At 41.8% G+C, this 26,883-nt stretch overlaps 1 protein-coding gene across 12 annotated transcripts in view; it reads right to left on the bottom strand.

The window, feature by feature from the left end:
• Itgb3bp (integrin subunit beta 3 binding protein) overlaps window positions 1-26,883 on the bottom strand; it is a 64,764-nt gene that overhangs the window by 12,257 nt on the left and 25,624 nt on the right. For 8 of the 12 annotated variants that reach the window (XM_063259426.1, XM_063259432.1, XM_063259437.1 and 5 more), the window contains exons 4-8: window positions 21,918-21,987; window positions 10,195-10,273; window positions 9,555-9,648; window positions 8,847-8,906; window positions 1,852-1,902 (exon numbers count right to left, since the gene is read on the bottom strand). In XM_063259426.1, the coding sequence (XP_063115496.1) occupies window positions 1,852-1,902; window positions 8,847-8,906; window positions 9,555-9,648; window positions 10,195-10,273; window positions 21,918-21,987 (354 nt within the window). The other 4 variants (XM_063259469.1, XM_013142831.3, XM_003479124.5 and 1 more) reach the window with 4 other exon arrangements.

The following is a 26,883-nucleotide window of genomic DNA, read 5'->3' as shown; positions in this document are numbered from 1 at the left end:
AGGGCTGGCGACTTCCTGCAGGGCCCCAGTTTCTTGCGAGCACAGCGGCCCTCTCCTTTAAAGAGGAGTGGCCAGCACAACCACCAGGTTCTTTCCACAGCAGACGCTGAGCAGCAGGTGCTGAGCAGCCCCACAGGAGACCAGTGCAGGACCGGAGCAATGACAACAGGACAGAGCACAGTGAAGGAGCTGGGCCGCAGAGCTCCCATGCCAGGGGCTGCTCTGCACCTGCAGCATAAAGTGAACTGGTGATCTCTGCTGTACAAGAGTGTACTGGAACCTTCAAAGTGCTACTCAAATGAGGACGCTTAACTGTGATGCACTTTCCTAGAATCTATGAAAACAAAGCTGTGCTCAGGACTCAGGTTCCCCAGTTCACTGAGACCATTACACACTCAATGTGCACTTTTTTCCCCCTGGTACTAAGGATCGAACTCAGAACCTTGTGCTTGCTAGGCAGGTGCTTATGCCACTGAGCTAAATTTCCCCAGCTCTAAATGTGCATATTTCTTTGCTAAATATATGACTTGAAAATGCATGTATAGGCATTCCCTAATGTAAATGTTCTCTGTTGGCTTTTCCTGGATCAGGAATTTTATAACGCTTAATGCTGTAGTAAAGAAATACACGTGGATGTCTATTTCCCTTGCTGGACAGTATATAAAACCCTGCTGCATGGTTGAGGGTATAGGCGCTGCAGGCCGGGCCGTGGCAGCCCATGCCTGTAATCCTAGCACTTGGGAGGCTGAGCCAGGGCAACTGCTGCAAGTTCAAGACCAACCTGAACTACAGAGGGAGACCCTGTCTCCAAACACAAGCACAGGCTCGAGCAGCCCAGCACTCTGTGGAGATGTTTCTGGGATGATACACTGAAGTTCTCTGTGCCTCAGTTTCCCTCCATTGGAGGTATTAACTATATATACTGTGTCATGTTGCAACGATTAAACGGGCACATGGTTTTTCCTGACGGTGCTGACCCATCGAACATGCTCAGTACGTGCTAGCAATTTTTATCAGCTATTACTGTGTATGACAAAAGGAACATTTAATGAATAAAAAATGAGTTTGCTCCACCTAATGCTTTGCAAACATTTTGTTAGACAAGAATTAATCACTTGAAATACCATCTCTAAAGAAATGAATTTTCTAGATATGATTTAGGTCTTTTGTCTTGCTTTTCTAAAAATATCTTCTAAGACAGAGCAGGCACCATCTGGTTGGCACTGGGAATCTTAATGATGCTACTGAGTATGGGTACGCGGGTTCCTAGGGTAAACATGGGCCCAGGTGCAACTCACACTAAGCCATACCTCGACTTCTCCCGCTCCCAGCTGATATAATCAGCTAGTGTAAACATAGCACCTTATATTGCTAAATCAATAGGAACTGTTGGAGATGTAAATATATAATTATTTACTTAGCCAATTTAATGTTTCTAAATTTAACAGACTTGTGATGTCTTGCTCAACCAGACGTGTCCTACAAAAACTAGAATCTTCTTGCCAGCAGCTATGACTTTTATAGTGAAGGTGTTCAATAGGGCCCCTGCGTCCTTATTACAGATGCACCCCTGACTGTCACAGTGTACCTTTTCCAGCCAGCCTCTGGCTCACAGGGCTTCTCAGATGGCTGTGCAGTTCAGACAAGCCTTGAACTTACTATGTGTCTAGGCTGGCCTGAAGCTCTCGGAGGTCCTCCTGCCTCAGCCTCCCAAGTGCATGCACTACCACACCTCACTGCTTTGCTGTTCTAAGACTGTACCACATCTGATAATATAGATATAATGCTTCCACTTGGACAAAACACAGGGAAGTTTAACCAGGTTAAACTGAACGGAAAAGTAAACAGTACCTTGGCTTAAAATGGCTTTAAGGAATTCGTAGCTGTCAAGATGACATAACTCTGTATGAAAGAAAAGATATTTTTTTAAAAACACTTCAAAAGTAGTAAGAGTAGTTTGTCACATTGTATGAGGCAGAATAAATGCTGAACTGAACTTTGCTCTAGTTTCCAGGGTGAGTTTCAGGCTGTGCTTGTGTCCCCTCACCCTGTAGCCAGTGGGATCAAGCCCAGCTCGCACAAGCAGCCGAGGCATTAACTCCATGATAAACTGCATGCTCGGTGCTGGCCCCTGCTGGGAGGGCAGGCAGTGTGTATCCCCCAGGTAGGACAGTGCCTGGCATGAAATGGACATCCAGGAAATACTCATTAACACAGTGTGGAAACAGCATTTGGATCATGCTTGGGGAAGTCCATCCCCATAGTCACTGACCACCCAGAGACCCATGGGTCTGTGCCAGGCTCGGCTCTACCTGCCAAGGAGGGGCAGGGCCTACGGCCAGAGAGACAGTACCCCACACCCCGACTCTAAGCCCTCGTCTGTGCTGTGGGGGCCAAGAGAGCTCTGCCAGGCAAGGAGGGAGGTGGCAGCCTGGAGCAAGGGGCTGCCCATCAGCATGAACTGCCCTAATGTTGGACAAGGCCTGCTGGCAGCTGTGCACAGCTCTGTCCCTACCTGACACAGGGACAGGACTTGCCTCATCTGGGCAGGGCACTCTTTTGACTACTCTGAGACAGGGAAAATGTCCACCTGTCCAGTGACAGAAAACCGATTTCTCTCTACATGCCAGAGTAATTTTTATTCCTTCAGAAACAGCCAGACTTAAGGCTATTCATTACTGTCTTTTTACAGTATTTTTATTTAATAAAACCTATTAAGACTACCATACAAATCTCCTTACTTATGCTTTTATCTTTTAACTGATCAATTTTTATATTGCTGACACCCCTTCTTCCCCATTTGCTCATTTAAAAATTCATAGTATGTGAGCCATGTCTCCAGGGAAGATGCCCATAAAATTTGTTACAGCTGGCAAATGCGTATGAGTCAGTGATAGCACATGACTAAATGCTTCGCAGAAAATAAAATTTGTTTCTGTAGTAAGCAGAACTGTTTAAATGTTATTTATTTTTATGTTTCAAAGAAAATATATGGTGAAGTGCTGCATTGATTTAATACGCAGCAGTGTCTGTGTACACGCTGCAAAAGGGAAATTTATGAAACCTTTGCACAACTCCTTTAATTGAATTTTCTAAATCTCTCACCACACACAAATAATCAATATCTTCTGCAGAGAAAACCAGTCAGAATTATTACCGTCTTTCTTTTCAGTTTTGTTGTTATCAGCACATACCCAGCACCTGGATATTTGTAATGTCGCTAGCAAGTTATTTACACCTCTTAACATGTTTTGCTATTATGAGTCCAAATGTAGAATTTTAACGGTTTTTACTGATTTTATTCAAAAGAAAAATTATCATAATCATGGTATAATTTAAAAAATTTAACTCAGGGGAGGAATTATTAAAAAGCCTCTGAAGATCATGAAGCAGTCTGTTAGACCCCAGACACATCAGCAAGCGTCTGCAGCAGGTGACATGCACCCAGCAGTGCGGACACCCCGAGAAGCACTGTCCTGATTGGGGGCAGTGGGCAGCACTGCCCGCAGAGTCCCATGGGCACAGGTGCATGTCACGCACATCCTGCTACCTGAAGTAATGGCTCCATTTCTATCTCCAGAGAGACGCAGCATGTTAGAGTGGGAAGGGGAATTTTTGTTGTTTCTCTTAAAACTCATCATGTCTCAACTTCAGACCTCAGTGCTTCTAAAACTGAAGCATCTGTTTGAAAAGAGATTGTTTGGGATATAACAAAAATGCCAAAAGGCTGGCAGTATTCTGGGAGCAGTTATTTAGCTGATACGATGAATACTTTCTCAAGACTGAGTAGGGGTAAAGACAACATGTTTTTATGTTTAAAAAATACTTCAGTGGGTGGTGAGAATGAAAAGGCAGCCTCACAGTGTTTTACAGTGTCAGGGGGCAGCATTCATCCTATGGTCCGAACAATTAGGTCCCTTTAGGCCCTCTTACCAACATGAATTTTACAGTGTAAGGACACAGTGCATGAACTAAAGAAAATGGAAACACTATAATTGTGCGTTTAAAAAAAAAACACTAGAGCTAGAAATTGTGAAATATTTCTTCTTACAGCTGGAACAACCCACTCTGATGAACAATGTAAAGTTCAGGTGGTTATATTTCATTTAAAATATGCATACTGCAGCCTACACAATTATTCTCAAAACAGATAAAATATGTTTTGGACCAAAGCTGAGTGTCCAGATTTCCTATCTGGCAGCTGCTCCACAGTTTGCTTACATTCTTTTCAAAAACATTTTGTTTACTGAAGTACTGGCAGAGATGGACAATGATGGCATTTTTAAATACCTCCAGCACAAATGAAAATGCTAAGGACTACAGAACGCCTCTACTAACTAAGGAATATCTGCACCAAGTTGTTTTTAGAGGTTGACTGTGTAAAGCAAATAAATTTCATGCCTCCCATGTGATGACAGTGTGACACTCCGTCTGCAGCAGCCCACTGAATGGTCATATGTCTTCAACCCTCAGCATAGCAAATTTAAAATAATCTCACAGAAAAAGAACCTCTCATTTCTTTCTTGTTCCAACAGTCATAAAGCCAATATTATTAAGCACAATGAGGTCAGACCCGATGCCCAAGGGCATGGAAGAAAGAAGCCTTGCTCTGTCACGGCACCCATGTTCAGCAGAGGAGACCCCGTGCACCCACGCACTCCACCAGGGATGCCCTGCCTACAGGTCCTAAGGAAAGTTTCGGGGTGCCTTTTCCCATTACCAGTGTCTCTCCAATAGCTACTAGTACCTCCAAGAGTGATGCATGTCAGGGCTGTTATCTGCAAGATTACAGTACAATTTTATGTTATATCCTCTTGCAGCAACAATGACTGCAAGTGACCCTGCCTGCATGCCAGAGCTTGCACTGAATGAAAAATAGAACTGAAAGAGCAGCAAGGAGCAGTCCCCATGAACGCTGGCGTCCTCTGGCAGTATATACTCTGACTATCCTGGGAAGTATGAAGGATCCGAGGAACAAGAAAACCAGTCATTAAAGAATCGTTCCCTCATCATCAGCACTGAGGGACCCCCTCTGGTGGCAAAATAAATCAGTGGCTTATTCCCATCCTAATAGCCACCCCCATGAAACCAATACGAGTATCACTGTACGGCAGTTTTAAGTTTCACAGAATTGCGGATGTTATGAAGAATTGCAAAACATTTAAATAATAGTTTAGCCAAAGAAAAGTAAAAATATCTATAAAAAGCTGAAATCAAATCTCAAAATACGGAACATACACAGCAAACTGGTTTGAGTACCAAAGGTAAAAACAAAATAAAAAAACCAAAAACAGGCAAAGTACTCTTAAAATGAATGAATTAAACAAGGAGTGAAAGTTGTTAGCTTAGTACACAATGTAAGAGTGTGTGTGTGTGTGTGTGTGTGTGTGTGCGCGTACGCGCGCGCATTTGTACTTATGTGTCTACAGTATTTTTAACTCCATCGACAAAGCCCAAACTAAATATACCTACATTAGGAACCAGAGAAAGAAGTGGAGAAACGCTTGGTGAAATTAGACAACTCGAACTCAGATTAGAAAGAAAAAGGTGTTTTTATGGGTACTGGGGATTGAACTCATGACCTCACACTTGCCAGACAGGCGCTTGTGCTGCTGAGCTAACCCCTTGGCCTAAGAAAAAATGTTTAATCTGTTTTTTAGGTGGCAATAATGTGTTAAAAGCCAACGTACAGTTTTTAATATCTCAGAAAATAAAGCTCATGTAGCTCCTGCCAAGAAATAGAAATGGAAGATAATAAATATGTATTATAACATGTAATATATATCAATACATAATAAACAGATGCAGGTACTATGTTATACATTTTAAAATTCAGCTTTCATTTAAACTATGACAAGTGCTCTGTGCTTATTAGAAATTGAAAAACATGACCTAGTGGTACAGTTTCCTCTGTGATGTACGAAACCCAGCCCTTTGGAGATGTGATGATAGACAAGTCAGCCTTCCAGACTTAGAGCAACACCACAGTGCTCATCTTGCCTTAGACAAACCAGGAGCTGAGAACCAAAGCGGGAGGACAGAAGCATCTCCTGGAGAGTCTTAAGTATCAGGAGTTCTGGAAAACTTTACATTCACTGATTTGTGTGACATTTCTCAAAATGGTTCATAATGTCAATTCTAATTAGCTCTAGGAAACTAAACATTAAAAAAAAATCATACTATTGGCACAAAACATATAGAAGGGACATTTCTTTCTATTGGGAGAAAATAAACACTGACATTTTGCACTCTGACCCTCTAGCTCTGGTCAAGCAAGAAGAGATGATTCTGAGCAAGTCCCACAGCCTCAGGAGCAGTGGTCAAAACTGCCCGCACTCAGCTTCTGCGTCCTCTCCCACACATCCTCACTTCAGGTGCGGACCCCAAACCCAGGTACCACCAGCTGCGCTTCTGTGATGCACTGGACTCTCAGAGCTGGGAGACCAGGTGATTTCCTCCACTGTAGAAGCAGCAGCAGAAAGACAGCATGTTTCTGGGTTAGAATTCCCACTCTGTACTGAGGGGCAGTGTCTCTGGGTAAGATAGTTAACATTTTTGGGTCTTTGTTTCTCATCTGTAATGGCAATGTGAACAGCTATCTTCCAGGACTCCTGTAGACAGCTGCTGACCCTCATGCGCTGGGCACACAATAACTACAATCCCCAACAAGTGGAGCTTGTGGTACCTACAGCACAGACTCAGACATGACCAGCTGAGGCTGACTCCACTGGCAGAGCTGGCTGTGTCATGGCCATGTCTGTGTCAGTAGCAGCAAAACGATCGCTGTGAGTTCATGGTCCACGATGCTCTTGTTTACTGAGGTGTGGACACGTCTTTCCAGTGGGGAACTGCTTGCTTAGTTCCTCATGCTGTGAAATGTCAGAGGCACAAGCTCACAGCACAGCGAATGTCAAAACCTTGTTAGTGAGCTTAAACAGTAACTCTGAATACTTTGTATATCCTGATCCACAATGATAAACTGGTATATTGATGTAATGTGGTGATTATTCTTGTCTGTATTCTCAAGAAATAGTAAAAAGGCAACATTTAAGATTGTGTTTAAAGGGGCTGGGGATTTAGCTCAGCGGCATAAGCGCCTGCCTTGCAAGCGTGTGGTTGTGAGTTCGATCCCTGGTACCGGTAAAAATACAAAAATACAAAAAAAAAAAATAAAAATTAAAATTAAAAAAAGGGGGCTGGGGATACAGCTCAGTGGCACAGTGGCGGCCTGGCAAGCATGAAGTCCAATTCCTGGTTCAAAAAATAAATAAAATTGTGCTTAAGTTGGGGATGGTGGCCCACATTTGTAATCCCCTCATTCTGGAGGCTGAGGCAGGAAGGCTGCTTCGAGTTCAAGGCCAGCCTAAACTGCATAGCAAAACCATCTCAAAAGACAAAAAAAAAAAAAAAGTGTTTAAATGGATCAAAGATCTAAGTATTAAAATGGAAACATTAATCTGGTGGAAGATAAAATAGTTTAACTCTTCAAGACTTTGGTATAGACAAAGAATTTTTGATCCAAAACTCGATTGCACAGGAACTATCACAAAGAATCAGCAACTCATTTTATTATCTCATCCTGCTAAAAAGCAAGCACAGCAAGAGGAACTACTAACAGAATGAAAAGACAATCCACAACGTGAGAAAGGATTTTTGCCAGCTATTCCTCAAAGGATTACTACGTAGAGCATAAAACAATCAGACCTCTCAAATTTAAAGATTCAAACCAAAATGGGCATCTGAGATGAATATACACTTCTCAGATGAAGAAATATGAAGAGCAAATATGTGAAAAAATGTTCAACATCACTGGTCATTCGAGAAATGCAAATTAAAACAAAACTGAGTTCTACCTTACCCCAGAAAGAATGGCTACCATCAAGAAGTCAAGCAGTAACAAATGCTAGTGGGGTTGTGAGAAAAAATGAACCCTTCTCCATTGTTGGTGGGAATATAGACTGGTGCAGCCACCGTGGAGATTCCTCAAAAAACTAGGACTAGAGGTCCCATTTGACCCAGTTATTCCCCTTCTGAGGGGAATCTTCCCAAAAGAATTAAAAAAATTATACCACACAGTGATGTATGTACACCCATGTTTATACCAGCACAGTTTGTAACAGCCAGATCATGAAACAACCAAAATGCCCATCAACTAAGGAATAGGTGAAAAGATGTATTTTTATACAGTGGAGTACTACTCAAGCCATAAAGAAAGAAGGCTAAACTGGAAACTTTTATAGGTAAATGGATGCAATTTGAGACTACACTAAGTGAAATAAATAAGACACATATTGTCTCAGTGTGAGAAGCTAAAAGAAACAACGTATGTATATGTATGTGTATATAACAAATAGTCAGGATAGTTATACTGCTGATTTCTCTGGGTTCACTGAAGAGAAAGATTTGTGCTACTGTTGTTTGGACAACTGAATGCAGCTGTCTTGTGCTCTGGGTAAGGGACTGGTGGGTGACAATGCACAATGCACACACCATTGTTACCTGGCTTGATGTGTTCTGAAATTTTTTGCCTCCCCCCCCCACTTTCTTTTTTCTCCTTGAAATAAAATGGATTTGGAAAAAATGCGGTTATGAAGGAAGTTAACACACATAATCTGCTAAATGGGACGCATGGTCTTTACAAAGTACAATAGAAAGGACTTAGAGAGATCAGGTGTTTTTTTTGTTTTCTGAGGTTTTTTTTTGGTACCAGGAATCAAACTCTCAATCTAGCACCTGCCAGGCAGGGGCTTGTGCTGCTGAGCTAAATCCCCAGCCCTCAGAGATTGGTTTTATTTGGTGACACAACACAAAAGTATCTCTTTATGTAGTAAAATTCAATTCCTTACCTTTGTGAGGAAGTTCTGAACTTTTCTTTTCCAACAGTTTTTGTTTTGTTACTTTTGTCACTAAAAGAAAAAAAAAATCCCAGGTCAAGAATTAATATGGAATATGAATAATTTCTCAGAACAATTTCATGAGAAAAAATAATTCAAAGTGTATGTATCCATTGGTATCACATATAAAATACATTAATTTCCTTTTTTTTCTTTTTCTTTTTGAGACAGGGTCTCACTATGCACTTAGGCTGCCTTGAGCTCACTTTGTAGTCCAGGCTGGCCTCGAACTTTTGGTCAGCCTACTGAGTGCTGGGATTACAGGTGTGTAATCCTGGGTGTACAGTGGTTTCTTAACTATTGTATTTTTAAAATGAGCTCTATAGCTAGATGTGGTAGTGTATGCCTGTCATCCCAGCACTGCAGGAGGATGACAAGTTAGGGCTGGGGATGTAGTTTTATGCAAAGACTCTTGAGTTCAGTTGTGCATAAAAACTCACTAGTGGTTTTCAAGACACGATCTTTTCCTCCACACTCAAAAGGCATCTCTGAAGCAACATATCCTGGCAAAAAGCAGTATTTTGTAAAGGACAACAGCAGTATTTCCAGCTGCACCAATGGTGGTATGTACACAGAAAAGTTCCTGAAATTAAACTGGAGAAAAACTAAGAAGCTTATATTTAAAATTACTACTCCTGAAAATGCAACAGTTTTTCTTACATAGTTCTTTGGTTTTCTTTATTTCTCCTCTTAAGAAACGTGATGCACAAGAGGCACCAATGAGATTTTCAAACTCCTTGTTGCCCTTTAAAGCCTAAAAGAAAAACACGTGAAATGAGTTAGCTGTGTCTCTATAAGAGTAAGATTGCTGACAAAGAAACATGCACTACACTGGCTCCTTCCTTTGAAAAACTTAAAACTCGGGGCTGGGGGTTTAGCTCAGCGGCATAAGCGCCTGCCTTGAAAGCAGGCAGTCGTGAGTTCGATCCCCGGTACCGATAAAAAGGAAAAAGACAAAAAAAAAAAAAAAAAAAAAAACAAACTTAAAACTCCATGTTAGGAAATTCACTGTATTTGGTATGTCAGCTATCGCAAGCTTTAGACTGCCTGAATATAAATAACTTACCAATTAAAGATTAACCATAATCTACAGATTTACTTTCAAATGTAAAAAGGCCAGCTATTATAGTATTAAAATAGTATGGCTAAGTAGCAGTCATAAGAGCAAAGCCGGTCCCAAGACAGGCAATGAGACAGAGCCTTGCAAAGCTCTCCGGGAAGGGCCTCTCTCCTTCTTCCTTCAGACAGGGCAGGGTGTAGGAGCAACTGCACGGGTAACAAATGGAATGACAAAGCCGACCTGTAAGCTCCTTAGGCTCTGCATCGTCTCCGTGATTTTTTCTGCAGATCTCTCAGCTTTAGAGAACAGGACCATAAACCTAAAAAGGAAAGAGAGCAAGAATAAGGATCCAGACACGGCCAGTCATTCCAGGGCTACTTCATTCTACTTACAGCCAGTCTACAGTCATTCTACTTACGAGACGCTTACATTCATTTTCCTGCTCCTTTCTTCACATTTTTCAAAATGGCAGAAGGTATCGGTGCCCCCTGCTCCTCTGATCCTCTACATGATGCCAACTTTGCGTCCTCTGGAGTGTCACAGCCCCACCCCCATCAGCCAGAGCCGTGCTGGTCCTCTCTCTGGGACACCTCCTGGGGAGGCTGGGACACCCTGTCACTTATCTGTCTTGGTCTGAGCCTGTGAAGTGTGTCACTCAATGACTTTAAAATAAAACTAAGTTTTATGGCTTATGTATTTCTTATAATCTTCACAACCCTTTAAATTTGAAAATGGAAGAAATCAACACCTGTAATCCCACCTTCTAAACAGATCTCTACTTAGTAGTTTGCAAAAATTCTCAGTTTTAAAAAAACTCTTCAGTGTAAGCCTCGCTTTACTCAGTGTAACATCACACATCAGTCTGGTAAGCACAGCGAGATGACGGAACCTTTGTGATTGCAACATTTTTCCTTTGCCAATTTTAAAACCCCATCACTGTATATGATAACCTATACAGACACAACTTAATAGAAAACTTTATATGAAATTTAAAATTTTTAGTAGCTACATGGACAAGAAAGAAAGGTAAACAATTTTTTTAGTGTTTTTTTTGGAGGGGTACTGGGAATCAAACTCAGGACCTCGTGTTTGCCAGGTAGGCACTGTGCTGCTGAGCTACATCCCTGGCCCCTGAATTTAATGTATCCTGCCATCTGCACTCAGTGTGTCGCCAGCCAACAGCTGTCCCCCTTCGAACTCTGCAGTGAGGTGCTCAGGCCACCTGCGCCCATTGCCACCTGTTCAGAGCGCCCACAGCTAGTCTACCAATTTTATGAGAAATCAGTGAGGTGGTTCACAAGCTCCTCAGGGTCACAGCAGTATTACTCATTAAAATGTTTGTTGTTGAAGACAAACATGAGGATTAATTATAGTTTCCATGTGCACTGGGGACATACAGCATGAGTGAGGAGAAGCAAGCAAACAAGGCACAGGGCCCTGGCTGCTCATGTCTAAGCTGAGAAGCACCAGAAGACATGGGACTATGGGTTGTGTTTTCTTTACAATACCCCAGTGTTTTTTTTGTGGAACCAGGGATCGAACTCATGACCTTGTGCTTGCCAGGCAAGTGCTTATGCCGCTGAGCTAAATCCCTGGCCCTACCCCAGTGTTGTTTAAGATTCAATTAAAGTTCACCTATCTGAGGCCTCTATGGGACCCCAGAAGCACAGTTTTGGTGTTGCAGCACATGGCTTTCCCCAAGCCTGCAGAGCAGAAGACCCTCACTTCCCACACACAGGGCAGCATGCAGGTGAAGAGAAGCCTGTGCAGTGGGAGGCGTCTTTCCCGAATGCCTGAGCAGCAAAGCCCCGCAACACCCTGCCCTGCCTTACAGTCCCGATGGCTGCTTGCTGACCTTCAGGCACTGTGTGCAGGCCCAGCTCTGTAGCTCTAGAGCTCTGCCATCATGGTGGCTCTGAGGGGTGCTGTTCCTGGTGTGCAAGTTGTCAGCAGTGCCACCAGCAACTGTGCAATGTGGCACTCCCAAAGGACCTCCTAGCGCCTCCCAGATGAAGACAGTCACACGGAGCCAGGTCACACTGTCCACAGCCCTGGACAGCATGGACCGAGTGTCCATGACTCGGGAACTATTTCAGCATGTCTGGCTGGGCGGTCTAAGCTGCATGCACAGTGACCGTGCCTCTTTCCACTGCAGAACCTCGTGTATCAGTAACTACACTACATCTCACCTTTCTAACTTCCTTTTTTCTCCTCCTCCTTTTTCTTCCTAGATGAAATCAACTCCTTTCCCTCCCGCAAGGCAACCAAATTCAAGGAGCTTCTGTACCTGGCACCTAACAACTGAAGCCTGAGAGGGCGCTGTACCTCAGGGTGGAAGTGGTCTCTTCCCGTCTCCCCCAAGTGCCAGAGCCTTTGTAATCCTTGGCAGTGAACTGCTTGCGAGCCAATGTGGAGGAAACAGGAGCTGTTATTTTACTCTAGTCAGGGTGACACTTCCTCAAAGTGTCACTTTTTAGTACCCCTGGGCTAGAAACTAGATTGTTTTCATTGCCTATCGATAGTACTTTCCATACCCTAAATGCATGGTTCAATTCTACGTCACTGCACTACAACAGCATCACTGTTTGCATGAGTCCCTTTTGAGTATCATCCTGATATTTTTTATAGACTTGCTTGTGAAAACCATCATCTTCTAAGCTATCTGCAGCTGTATTTGTCCAGCTCATTATAGCACAGAACTGCAAAGCTACTGCCACTGTCCCTCTTGGGTGGTGACTAAAAGCAGCACCAGGGGGTCCCATTCACATCTCATAGAACACTGATGTCCCTTTCCAGCCGAGCAAAATGGATTGAGTCCTGGTCCTCAGTGACACCACACCACCCATGAGGGGATAGGGCACTGCCTCCTGTCACCTCGTGACTGTGGTAGGCCCCTTCCACCTTTACATCTGATTAGACTGTACATCACCAGCCAAAACACCATAGCACTACTTGAGAAAACAGAAAGACTGGTGCTGCCTGCTGGCAGGTAAATGTCCCGCAGGACTCTTCCCAGCAGCTGGGAATCTAGAGTCCAGACTGGGCCTCTCTCTCAGATGCCCTGAGAAAGAAACCGGCTTGCTTGGCCTGGCACCCTGGAAGCTGTTCAGTGCAGCGTGGGCTGGGTTCTATGATACACTAACTGAGCATCTTCTCTCCCCAAGGAAAGCTGTGCATCAGGATCTTTGGTGCATCTTTCCAATTTGCTTTAAAAAGTGGCATGGCGAAATTCCTAATTCTATCATTTTCCTCAAAAAGGAAATCCTTATCCTTCTGAAGAACAACTAAAATTAGATTCTTCAGCCAAATAAAATCCACAGGAGGTCCTGGATATATCCATTAATTAAACTTTTAGTTTCCCAATGTTAATTTTTTTGGTCTCAAACAACTAATGTTTACCTTGTCTTTTACAACTATCATTCTTCTCTAGAGAGTGATAAAGAAAATACAGTGAACACTAACATTAAAAACTCACCATGGTAGAAGACACTGCCAGTCACCCCACTCAGATTGCGCTCCTCCATCTTGTTTGTAACACGTTCACGCAATCATTCCTGCCCTTACTGAAGCAGGACCACAGGAGCACACACAGATTCAGTCGATGGAAGTGCAGCACACAATTCTACTGAGTCCAGTGCTGCTGAGCTCTCCCATACTGGTTAGTTGTTTTTTTTTTTTTTTTTTTTGAGACAGGGTCTTGCTATGTAGTCCAGGCTGGTCTTGAGTTCACTATGTAGCCCAGACTGGCCTCAAACTCACAGCAGTCCTCCTGTCTCAGCCTCCCAAGTGGTAGGATTATATCACACCAGCTTACTGGTTAATTTAATGAGTAATCTTTCATAGATTATTGAGAAAAGTAATACTCAAACCAATCTCTATTTTCTCCATCTTAAACTTAAAACTATTTCTATCTTCTCTATTAATACAATGCTTACTCCCTAAGGACACAAACTTTTAATTGATTTCATTACTAAACACTGTCATCTTAAGTCACAACCTTGGAGGAACTGTACTTTTTATAACATCTTAAGACCTAAGAGTTACATGCAGATAACAGAGATGAAATCAGGTTTCTATCTCTACAACACTGTGGCTCATACAGAAAAAGTAAATAGGCATTTATTTAACTGTCTCTAACCTGGCTATTGTGGGTGATGATACTTAGATTATTCTCAAAACAAAATACAAACATCAAGGCACTTAGAAATACTTGTTACTACAAGCTATGCTTTAATTTTCAAAACTCCATGCTAATTATCTCTCAAAATTATTTAATTATCTAGAGTTATATATACAGGGGTGTCTGACCCATATTCTGCAACTGTTACACATTATTCCCAAAAGTGCAATTAATTCACTTACTATTGGCACCAGAATTTCTGGACGAAAGTTCTAATGAAACAAATTCCTGGCCTACACCCAAGCACTGCTCACTGAGAGCATCTCTGGATGGGAGCTAGCAATGATTTCCAGGTACTGCAGAAGTATTTGAGAACATTTTCTTTGAAGACTGGTTAATTTTTTAAAACCTGTGGTCAGTACAAACACTGACACTTGTCAAAAACATTTCCCTTGTGCTTAGGCCTGTTTATTAAATTACACATGGTACCATGTGTTAGAACTTCATTCCTTTGTAACAGTGAGTGAAATTCCACTGATGAATACCTTACATTACATTTTGTATATCCATTCATTTGCAGATAAACATTTGTGTTGTTTCCACCTACTGGGTATTGAGAAATGCTGGAACCGACACAGTGTACAAATGTGAGTCAGTTTTCTGTTCTCCTGAGCATGTACAAATGAATGAGACTGGTTAGTCAATAATTCTATGTTTAATCTTTTTGAGGAACTACCAGTCTGTTTCCATACGAACTACAATGTATAAGCATTCCAGTTTCTCCACATCCTTGCCACACATATTTTCCGGGTTCTTTTTAAATAGCTCAGTTTACTTTGGTTTTGATTTGCATTCCTTAATGACTGATGATGTCCAGTGTGTACTTACTGGCCATCTGTATCTACCTGAAGGGATACCTACTCAAGCCGTTGTTCATTTTAAAAGCTCGGTTGTCTTCCTGTTGTGGAATTTTAGGATTAACATATTCCAGGTATTAAATGCTGAGATACATGACTTACAAATATTTTCTCCCATTCTGTGGGCTGTCATTTCATTTTCTTGATAGTGCAGTTTTTGATGCATAAGTTTTCAATTTTGACAGTGGTCCCAATTTGCTTTTTTTCTTTTGTCAACTGTCTACTTCCAGTGGTTATCTAAGAATCAATTGCCAAATTCAAGTTCATGAAGATTTATTACTGTATTTTCTTGTAAGAACTTTATAAATGGCTTAGTCTTTATTCTCAGATCACTGATCCACTTTGAGTTGACTTTTATATAAGCTGTGAGGTAGAGATCTGATGTCCATCTTTAGTTTGTGGAAACCTTGCTGCTTAGCAACATTTACTGCACAGACTATTCTTTCCCCATGAATTAAGCCGGCATCCTCATCAAAGTCAACTGCCCATAGATACATAAGTTTACTTTAGATTCTCAATTCTATGCCATTTCTTTCTACTCTTATACCAAATGATACTATTTTGATTACTATAACTTAGTGGTAAGTTTAGAAATTTGGTAGTGTGACTCCTCTGACTTCATCTCTTCTAAGGCTGTGTCATGTATGGAGTCTCGCAGCTTTATGTAAATTTGAGAATGGGCTTTTCCATTTCTGTAAAAATGCTAACTGAACCGTGCTGTACAGACTGATAGGAGATCACACGGAATCTGCAGATTGTTTGGGTAGTGGTATTAGCACCTTAACATTAACTCTTCTTGCCTGTGAATTTACGAGGTTTGTCTTTCCATTTATTTGTATGCTCTTGTACTTTTTTCAGCAATGCTTTGTAGTTTTCTGGGTATAAGTTTTACACCAAGTATATTATTTTCACTTAGATACTTCTATAAATGAAACCGCTCCCTTAATTCTCTTTTCAACTAGTCATTATAGGTGCGCAGAAACACAAGTGATTTTTCTGTGTTGTTTTTGTACTCTACGAATATTGATGAAATTGTTTATTGGCTCTCTTGTCATCTGAAAAAAAATCACTTTATTTCTAAATTTCTCTCTCTTTTTCATTGGATTTGGCTACAATTTCCAGTGTAACACTGAATACCGGTGTTGAAAGTTGGTGTCTGTGTCTTGCTCTTCATCTGTTGGGGGAAACTTTCAGTCTTACATATCAAAACTTCTTCAGAGTTGAAAATAAGTCCGTTTTCAAAGACTGATTTTCCACGCTTAGTCATCGCTCACCTGTAGACTATAAACATACTTTATCCTCAATTTTGATAAAAATTCTCAACTAGCTGAGTGTGGTGGCACACCCTTTTAATCCCTGCACTCAGCTGGCTGAGGCAGAAGGATTGCCACAAGTTCAGGGCCAGACTGAACTACATCATGAGTTCAGGACTAGCTTGGACTACGCATGAGACTCTTATCTCTAAAAACCTAAAGAACTCAACTAAGTTACTCCTAGAGACCTTTATTTAAGCAGAAAATGAATTAAGTAAATACTCTTTTCACATGATTAACTGCTTAAAATACAATAAAGCTAGCTGCAGCACTGCATGCCTGGAGTTTGGGAGGCTGTCCCAAGGGGATGGCAAGTTTAAAGACAGCCTGGGTAACTTTACCCATGGGTTGGGGTGGGGGCTGGGGATGTAGATGGGCGTCACACAGCTTGCGAGTTAAGTCCCCAGTATCAACAAAAGTTACTCTTCTATCTACAAGTGAATAAACAATGATTAAAAATAAGTTCTGTACAACAGGAAGGACCCTTGTGGTACTGCACATGTTCTGTGGCTTGACTGTGATGGTGGATACAAGAACTTACACATGCACTAAAACTGTATAGAACACACACACACACACACACACACACACACACACACACACACAGAGGTACTTGTAAAATGGAGGAAATCTGAGGAAGACTGGTACCCTGTGCCAGTCCAGTTTCCTGGATGTGATCTTACTACAGTTCTGTAAGATGCCAGGAAGCTGGGAAAAGAGCACACATGGCCTCTGTGTTACTTCTCACCATGGCATGTAAACCTGCAGTTATGGGAGTAAAATGCTGAAAACAACCCTTCTAGGAGTCACACCACCCCTGTATTTTCAAAGCAGAGCCAGCAAGAGCAGCATGTTGCCAGGGGCAGGAAAGCCAATGGCAGTGAATTACACATATTCCCTTGCAGAACATAAAGGATATCGAAGCTAACATAAAATATTAATGTGTAGGTGTTTGTTTATAAATGGGCCTTACTGACATGCCATTAACTGCTTGCTTTCTGGAAAAAAAAAAGTCTAGAACATGGAATTGTATTTTCCTTTAGGGAGAATTCTTACATTTAAAAATTCTCCAAGTTAAAAAAAAATAATGAAAAAGAAAAATCAACTTCTCTAAGCTGACTGACAGGGAGTGGTTTCAGAAAATATTCACGAGTGAAAAAAGCAAAGTACAAAAGAACATACACTGCATGCTATCTTTTGTGTAAGAAAAAGATGAAACTGCTTAATTTTATAAAATAAATATGTGAAAGAAAAGAGGTCCGACTGAACGTGGTTATCCACAAGGTAGCAGAAGGGATGGAGAACCTCCTGTTTTTTATTTTTTGAGGGGTGTACAGTTTTGACTTTTAGAACCATATTAGGAAAACAAATTCAATCACCAAGCATGAAGGAAAAAAAAATATACCCAAAACCAGAGGACCTATCCTACATAAATAAATCTTAAAGTAGCAAACAGGCAATTTTGAACAAAGTAATTTGACTTTATGCCTTCAACTGAAGGACAAAATAAGACTGCTTTGTTAATGGTAAATACTTAGGAGGTTTGGTTTTGGCAGTGCTGGAAATGTAGGCATTCTGAAACTATCCTGTGTGCGCTGTACAAAGTACAGACTCCTGTTTTTAAGGGACAGAGATATGATTGACAAGATGGAAATATGGAAAGGGAGAAGGTAAGGAAAAACCCTGCGTCGCTAGGAACTCACAAATGTATAAAGGGTTAATAAACATAGGAGCAATGGTGTGAGCAGATCACAGCTGTGCAACCAGGATGGCAGTGCCTGACTCGGCAAGAACTGTCCACATGTGTCAGCTGTGGGGAGACCTGGTCTCAGGGCATCTCCCTGGAAGTGTGTATTAATTACAACAGAAAAATGTTTCCTGAGTTCTCCTGTCAGAAAATATTAAACTATTCTGACTGTCCAAGAATACACTTTAAGAGCATCTTTCTAGATTCTAGTCATCTTCCAGCATCTATCTACCTGACACGCCGTAGGTCACGCTGGCTGTCTAGCTCCCATTCAACACTCAGAAACTCAAGAAACAAAGCAGGTTTGTATCTGTGCAGCTCCAGCCACATACAGCGCAGTATCTGGCATCAGCGTGAAACACACATTTGCTGACTGAGGGCACAGATCGTCTCGTCTTCTCATACTCTGGTCATGATGGGTCTGGGGTCATTGGCTGAGATCTGTTTCCCCGCATTGCATCAGAGATCCAAGAAAGCCAGCCCAGGCAGCAGGAACTGACTGAAGAGCAGTGCAGACGTGTTCTGGTGGTGGTGTTGTGTAACACGACCCGAACGCAGCCATGCCCACACCTGTGTCCCTCAAACATGTGTGACTCTGGGAAGGGGAGCCAGACAGGGGAGGAAAGCAGTGCCCCCAGAGGAAGGGGCTATTCTCCTTGGGACACCTCAGGGAGCACTGGTACAGTCTGGAGACATTTCAGTGCTGACAAGTGCTGGGGACAGCATACATGTTCCCGGTGCATAATGGTCAGAGCACAGGGAGACTGCCAGATACCCTACAGTGCACGGGACACCTTGGCCACCGAGCTACCTGCCCCACACATCAGCAGCACCGAGCTTTAGTACGAAGCTTCTTTTGACCATGAAGGACTGAATGTTCACCCTGCGCTTCTCTCCTCTCTAGCTGAGGCTTCTTTTGCCCCCACTGTGAACCAGTTTCCCCTCCACGCTGAAGAACACAGCTGCCACACCTTCACCGTCCTCTCCCACCTCCGCAGTCCTGAGCAGTGACTCACCAGCTGTGCACTGTGCACCACTGGGGCAGTCAGGCACCTGCCATCCACTCATCAACTGGCCAGGACTGGGGGTCAGTAAGAAGTAGGTGGTCCTGCACCGAAAAGCCACAGGACCAGAATGGGGTAGGAGAGAAACTTTTTAAAAGTTTCCTTTTATGAAAAAAAGCTTTAGAGTAGTTCACTTTATCTGTTTCTTCTTTTATGGATGGTACTTTGCCTGTTAAAAAGAACATTTTTCTCCAGCACTTTTACTCTTTCTACCATTCCCAGGCAGGCCTACAACCCATTCCAAACTGACTTCTGTGTGCGGTGTGAGGTAAAGGTCCAGTGCTATCTTAAGTAGGAGTAGCTCTGTTGTAGAGAAAGGGGCACACACAGCTAACCCCAGTGAATACAAATACCCTTTCTAACATCATACTCCCCTAATCCTGAGACTCTCATCACTGAACACGCAGCTGAACTCAGGGACACACACACACACACGGACACACACACACACACACACACACAAACACACACACACACACACACACGGGGAGCGCTCTGCCAAGGGCTCCATCCCAGGCTTACTGGACATTCTTAAAGGGCATCTTTTGGCCTGAACAGACTGAGAGGAGGACATGACAGCAAGCACTGACAGCAGACACTGCATTGGCTAAGCTCTCCTGATTTAACTACTGCTGTAAGGCCTGGTTTCTCCTAATGCTGACTGGCTGGTACTGGTTCACTCTTTGTGTCTTACTGGGTCGCAGGACTTCTAGACAAGACAGCCTGCTGCTGGTAGCTCCCAGACATGAAGCAGTGGACACTCCAGCAGCAGGCACACAGAAGTTAGATTACTGATTATGATCATTTAAAACTAATCCAGTTAAGTACAAGTCCAGCTTAATTTTGGAGTTCTAAAAATTTAAGTCTTTGAGTGGTTTTCCAAAATATTAAAAGCAATATAAAAAAATGGAAAAAAAAATCTGTTACTATGCCAAAAAGGGTTTTGACAAGGACTAATTTTATAAAAAGTGGAAAAAAATGCATAAATTTTGTTATATGTTTAAAAATACCTCAACTTACACTTAATTTTTTTTTTTTTTTGGTCTTTTTCCTTTTTATCGGTACCAGGGATTGAACTCATGAATGCCTACTTGCAAGGCAGCCTCTTATGCCGCTGAACTAAATCCCCAGCCCCCTACACTTAATTTTAGTACCAAGCCACAGGTTGATATACAGTAAAAAATCAAGATCTTTAGAAACAAATCTTGAGAGAAATTAATAAATATAGACTAACTGTACATGATCTGCAACGAAGGTAGCAAATTGATTGGTCAGAAAAAGGCTTAAGAAAAAACTATAAAAAGAAATTTTTAGCAGCACTCCCTTAGGAGGAAAGCAGGCATGTTTTGCTTAGACAGCAGTGATTAAGCCTAAAATAATTTCTTCTTTCACCCCTACAATTACTTCTGCGGTTGTTAGCTTTCATGTACCTTACAAAAATCAACCATTTAACAGGCATCTGTTCTCAAATACAAGACTCGCTGTGACCCACAATTGTTATTTGCTGTTGCATTCACTAGACACACTTTTATACAATTTGAATTTTTCACTATAAGAAATGTTGCTTATTTTTAAAAAAATTAAACAAAAAAGATTGTTTTCCCTTTAGCACCACTTTGTTCTGATACCAGGGATCAAATTCATGACCTTTTGCTCGACAGGCAGGCATTTGTGCTGCTGAGCTAAACCTTTAGCCCTATGTTCTCTTTAATACATAGTTGAAATCAGTTCACTGAGAAAACAGGAGCTTTGTTTATAGGAAGGAGTGCTATACACAAGGAATACACCTGCGGGATGGGGAAGACTGGGCAAGAAAATACCTCAGCTGGGCAGAGGGTGGCTGTGGAAGAGTGTCTGAGAGCAGACAGCAGTCAGGCTAGATGTGGGGATGTAGACAGGAAGGCTTCCCTGAGAAAGCCTCCCTGCACCAGAAGGTGCTTACACAGATTTCAGCTTTCCCCTTGTGTATCCAGAGCACTGCTGACAAGCACCACAGTTCACTTCTGTTAGGAAAAGGCTTTTGACCTGGCCTGGGTCAAAACTAAAAATTTTAACACAATACATTCACAACATGCACCTGGGTAACACACAGATGGCGTAGACAACAGTATTAAGCACAGTCTTTTGTGGTGAGGGAGACATCTTAGCACACAGCACCAGGCTCTGCTCAGCAGGTGGATCATCAGGCTGACATCATGAGCCTGATGCATGCAGACACAGAGCTCAGTGACTGCCTGGGAAATGTCACACAGGGCTACTGAACCCACCTTCAGTGAGATGGGCCTCACAGTGGGGCTCAGCACTAGCACCCTGTCCAGAAGCCCCTCATGCCAGCAGGAGGCTTGTAGGGTGCACCCCTATTTACACTATTCCCGTCAGGTATTTTCCCTCCTGCGGAAACCTGAACGGCTGGCTTCCTGAGTTCATGGCATGAGATGAAGGCATCACACATCACCATTACCCACACACTGGGATGCACACTGCCTGGGAAGGACTTTACTTCTTTAAGGAAGACTAGCTCAGGCATTAATTTCTACAGGTAAATGCTCTCTTCCCTTCCATGCCTCTTCTCTTTTTGGTGGTACTGGGGACTGAACCCATGAAGTGCTGGGTTGCGTCCTTGGTCCTTTTGATTTTTGAGAGAGGATCTCACTAAACTGGCAAAGACGGCCTTGAACTTTCCATCGTCCCACACAGCCACCAGGCCTGCCTAAAGGATTGTTATTAAATGATCACTTTAACAAACCCAGTGCTTTCTTTTCTGGGAAAGCAGGTGTATACAATTCCAAAGCACAAACTTACTCGTCATCGTCATTTGGTGGACATTCCTTTCTTTCTGCCAAAGTGAGGTAATCCAATTTTTTTCTCTTTCCTATATGCATGTAATAAAAAGAATACGAGATTAAGAAAGAATTTGTTAAATTTGAGTAAAATGTAGATTGTCAAATTCACACAGACAATAAAACAATGGACAGACTTTCATCTGTGGGAAAGATATTCTATTCTGGTTTTTCAGTCCTGTTCTTGTCATTCAACACACTGTTTAGTAGGTCCCCTGTGCAAGGGAGGTTTTAGCTGTGTATCCTCCGTTGCATGAGTCTGATTTGCTGTAGGCTTCCTATGTGAGGCTGCACAGGTGCTGGTGCTCATGGCCTGGTATACTGCAGGGAATCCAAAGCCCCCGTCATGCTGGGGTCACAGCAGAGAGGCCTACTGGCCTGCAGCCCTGGCTAAGATGCAGAGTAGTACTCCCTATGGACGTTTACCACATCTTCTTTTCCCAGTCATTACCTACTGATCCAGTGTGCCGATTCCCACCCTGGCTTCTGTGAGCGATTGGCAGTGACATGGGCATTTCTTTGGCCCTGACTGCGTAACCTCTGAACACACACCCAGTGTTGGGACTGCTGGATCATGTGGCAGCTCTACATTTAACTTTAAATGCTATTTAGTAAATCCTTGAAAAGACTTTTATACAGGCCTAGTGTCTCTAATTTGAAAATCTGAAATCTAAAATACCCTAAAGTCAAACTTTTGAGTGTAGACTTTTCAGTTTTTAAGGATGTTCAACTGATAAAATTCCAAACAATTCCAAAAAACTCTGAAACAAATCTGGTCCAGAGCATTTCAGATAAAGGGCCCTCAATCTATAAAATATATACTCTGTTAAAAGTATTTATTTTACAAGCTGTAAAAGGAACAAACAGTTAAAATGCTATGCAGTTCCCAGTTACCATATGCCATGGCTTATCTAAACACTCACAAGTTTCACATTACAGAAGCACAAGGGAAGACATGCAAGAACACTGAGTCAGGATCCCCGGGATCTCGGGCTGACAGTGTGTCTGATGTTAAAGCTCTCACAGGGCAGGGCGCTCACAGTCACACGTCAGCTGCTCTACGAACACACACTCTGGGGCTGGTTCCAGCATGCTCCACAGAACTGCACATGCGTCTAACTTCAAACCTATCCGAGGACACACACTGGCCAATGCCACATTCCCAATGTCACACATATCCAGGCTTCTGACAAATGTTTACGGAGCAACAGAAAGCATAAGCCACACCCCCTGCTGCTAATGAAAAATAGGCAACAGCTCATTCCTTAAAATGTGTAAGTGGCAATACCCTCTGTCCTCACTGGACATATTTTGGTGTGATATTGCTCTTATTTGACAGTTGCCACTGGATTACTGTTGACTCTATGTTACTGTTTCACTGCAAACCCCTTAGTACAATGTGCCATGGAAACCTCTAGCCAACCTTCTCCAACAGAGCCATAGTATGAGCCATTTATGTGATTTTAGACCTTCTAGTAGTTAAACTCTAAAAAGAAAAACAGCGGGCTGGGGATTTAGCTCAGTGGCATAAGTGTCTGCCTTGCAAGCAGGCAGTCGTGAGTTCGATCCCTGGTACCGATAAAAAGAAAAAAAAAAAAAAAAGAAAAGAAAAACAGGTAAACTAATATTTAACGCAATATAGCTAAGAATTTAACAGCAACATGAGTAATTTATGTGCTTTCCACATCAAGCCTTTGAAATCTGATGCCCACTGCATACTTGTATTTCAGTTCAGACCAGGTACTTTCCAAAGGCTCCACAGCACATGTTCTGGATGATAACCACCGCAGCAATGGTGAGCCTTTCAGAGCTCTTAGTGACAATGAAGAGGACCACTGCTCTAACAATGCTGCCGGAAGATCCAATCCTCACGGTGAAAGAAAAAGGACTAAGAATTACTATGCAGAAGTCCTTCTAAGGCTACTTTACATTTTTTCTCCAGTTTTTACTCTCTTACTCTTCCCTGTTCTTGTTAATAGGAGAAAAGTTTAAAGTGTATATTCAGTCAGCATGGTGGCGTAAATAATTCCAGTGCTCTGGGTGGATGAGGCAGGAGGATCAGGAGTTTGAGCCTAGCACTTAGTGATTGCTGCAGTCAGGACTGCAAGGAGAAAAGACAATACAGGAGACACAACTGACAGGATTGTTTATATGGTCACTCAAAGAGTCACATACAAAAGAAAGAGTACAGGAAATATATCAACACACTGAGACCTGCAGAATTTAGCTGAGGGTTTGGATTGCATGGCAACGTCCTGCATGAGTCCAGCTGAAGATCTAGAGCCCATGACAATGCTCCCCATGAGACCAACTGGAGGCCTAGAGCCCATTATAATAGCTCATGCAAGTCTGTTTCACAGATCTGTGCTGGGAAGGACCCAAGGTCAGTGGTGGAAGCTAGAAAGTCTGTGCCAACGGAATGAAGGATCTGTGTCAGGAGACTGAGGGTTCTGCACTGCCACCAGGAAGCAACACTGACTCAAAGCAAGGACCAGCGCTCCTCCAAAAAGTCCCACAGCCACCCTTGGCAACAACAAGGTCCCGAGCCCTTCCGACAATGAGAACAGCAGAGTCCAAATCAGGAAGCCAGTGTGACAAGCTTCTCCTAGAGACTGAACAGCAACACATCTTCCCCTCCAAACCCAGAAAGCAGTAGACACCAGAGCTCTGCCAAAGTGAATGGCAGCCATTCTCAGCAACAGTGAGGTCTTGAGCTCCTCTGACGGTTAAGAACAGCCAAGTTAGTATCAGGAGGAGAACCAACAACGAGAGAATCCATCCTACAGCACCATCACTCTTCCTCTCCAGGTCTCCTTTTTGTCAACAGTCCTCAGGCAGGCGCTCCACACCCAGCACCACACTGATTCAGTTCACTGCTTCCCTTTAAAAAACCCTATCATAACTAGATTACTGCCTTAAACATTCTTTAATGGCAAAAAAGAAAAACTTACGATTTAGAAATTTTGCTAAAGTGTTAGTTTTTCCTTTTTATTAACTTTTCATTTTTTGATTAATCTGTATTATAAAATTCCAAGCAGAATAAATGAATATGGTTAAAAGTTTATTTAGTAAATGATGTAAGGAGAAAAGAATAACAATATGATTTTAGAGAACTTTGGAAGAAATAAAATCTGTCTCCAAAAAGGAAAACCAAGCTGAAAATGTTTTGTAGAAAACTACAAGTGCCCCCCCCCAAAGAAAGTAATAAGCACTAAGGAGTAATAAAATCCAAGATGTGTAAATTTTGTTGTAAAAAAGAGAGGGGAAAAAAAAAAAGGAAAAGAGCTCTAACGGGTATAACAGCAAGTGTGTTTGGGGGTGTTAAATAGCTGACTTTATCAATGTTTTTGGAACATTGAACACAGCTGTTTGCAGTCTCCCTGTTTGAATGTCCACCTTGTGTTCTTTGATACTGTGATTTGAGGAACTATTTTCAAGAAGATAGTGTGTAATCTACTAGCAGGTGATTTCTTACTGTTATTTTTTTTGTTTTGTTTTGTTTTGTAGTTCTGTATTGCGTGTACCCTTACGCCACTTTGGGTTGTTTTGTGTTTTTCTCTTTTTCCTCTTAAATAAAAAAAAAAAAAAAAAAAAAAGAAAACTACAAGTGAAAACCCAAGTTATACATTAAACTTTTATTTCAGATTTTTTTTTTTTTGACTTTTGGAGACAGGGTATGCAGTTCAGGCTGGCCTTGAGCTCACTTTGTAGCCCAGGCTGGTCTCAAACTTGCAACGATTCCCTTGCCTCAGTCTCCCAAGTGCTGGGATTACAGGTGTATGCCATCATGCCCAGCTCAAAAATCACACTTGGGGGGGGGGGGATCAAACTCACGACCTCATGCTTGCCAGGCAGGTGCTTACACTGCTGAGCTAAGTCCCTAGCCCTTTCAGAAAATTTTTGCTGAGCTTTGTGCTATGCTGTTTGCATTCAGTAAAGATCCAAAACTTAAATATTAAAATTACTTTGCTCCTTTAACTTGTAATTCTCTTTCACATTTCAGCACTAGCAGTCATTAATGTAAGGTAAGAAACAGTGCAGACTGTCTCCTGCTAGACTCTCATCAGGTATTTAAGACTTTTCTAAACATATTACTATAAAATAATTAGTCATACATATATCTCACTTTGCAAAGTGTGGGTCAGTAACAATCTCATCGAAGGACTGATGTTTTTAAATGCTTTTCAATTGCTAAACAGGAGTTTTAACATCTCTTGGAAGAACATGCAGGCCAAATTATCAGAACTACTGAATAGTCAGTAAAATTTTTCTAGTCTCTCCTTAAAGTCTAAATAATAATAATATTAATAAAAATAGTCAAATTATATATGGAACATTTGTTATCTCAAAAGTGATTGCTCTGAGTGTTTTTGGTGTATTAATTCATTTAATGCTCACAAGAAAGTGGGCATTACTATTTTTTAGCAGTAAGCAAAAACAATTAAAATTAACTGATACATCATCATTTGCCTAAAACAGAAATGTTCTGCTAATATATAAACATATTAACTTCTATCTGTTCCCTTCCTGTCTTCCACGTTAGCACAAGCTATGGTTTGACTTTAACCTCAGGTTGTTTGATTTTTGCTCACAGTCAGCAAAATGTGTAATTAGGTTTCATCATTAGCTCTGTAGCTGGATTTACTAACTCACTTCTCACCGCTGTCTGTCTTTTTTTAAATTTTATTTAAGGAGAAAATAAAAAGCAGAGAAAGGGTACAAGTTATACAGATTTACAGAAAAAAAAATAAACAGTAGGAAATCACTAGTTAATGGATTACATATTGTCATCTTAGAAATAATTGTTCAAGTCACAAAATTAAAGCTTGTAAAGTGGACATTCCAACAATGATACTGCAAACAGCTCTGTTCAATGATCCAATAAAACTCAGTGATATCATTTTCTATCTTATACACTTAAATATACA

This window comes from Cavia porcellus, unplaced genomic scaffold (assembly GCF_034190915.1).
Source record: "Cavia porcellus strain 051 isolate PalLab524CR breed Dunkin Hartley unplaced genomic scaffold, mCavPor4.1 scaffold_1, whole genome shotgun sequence".
NCBI lineage: Eukaryota > Metazoa > Chordata > Mammalia > Rodentia > Caviidae > Cavia > Cavia porcellus.
The sequence above is the reverse complement of the archived record's forward strand: the minus strand, read 5'-3'. Positions and strand labels throughout refer to the sequence as shown.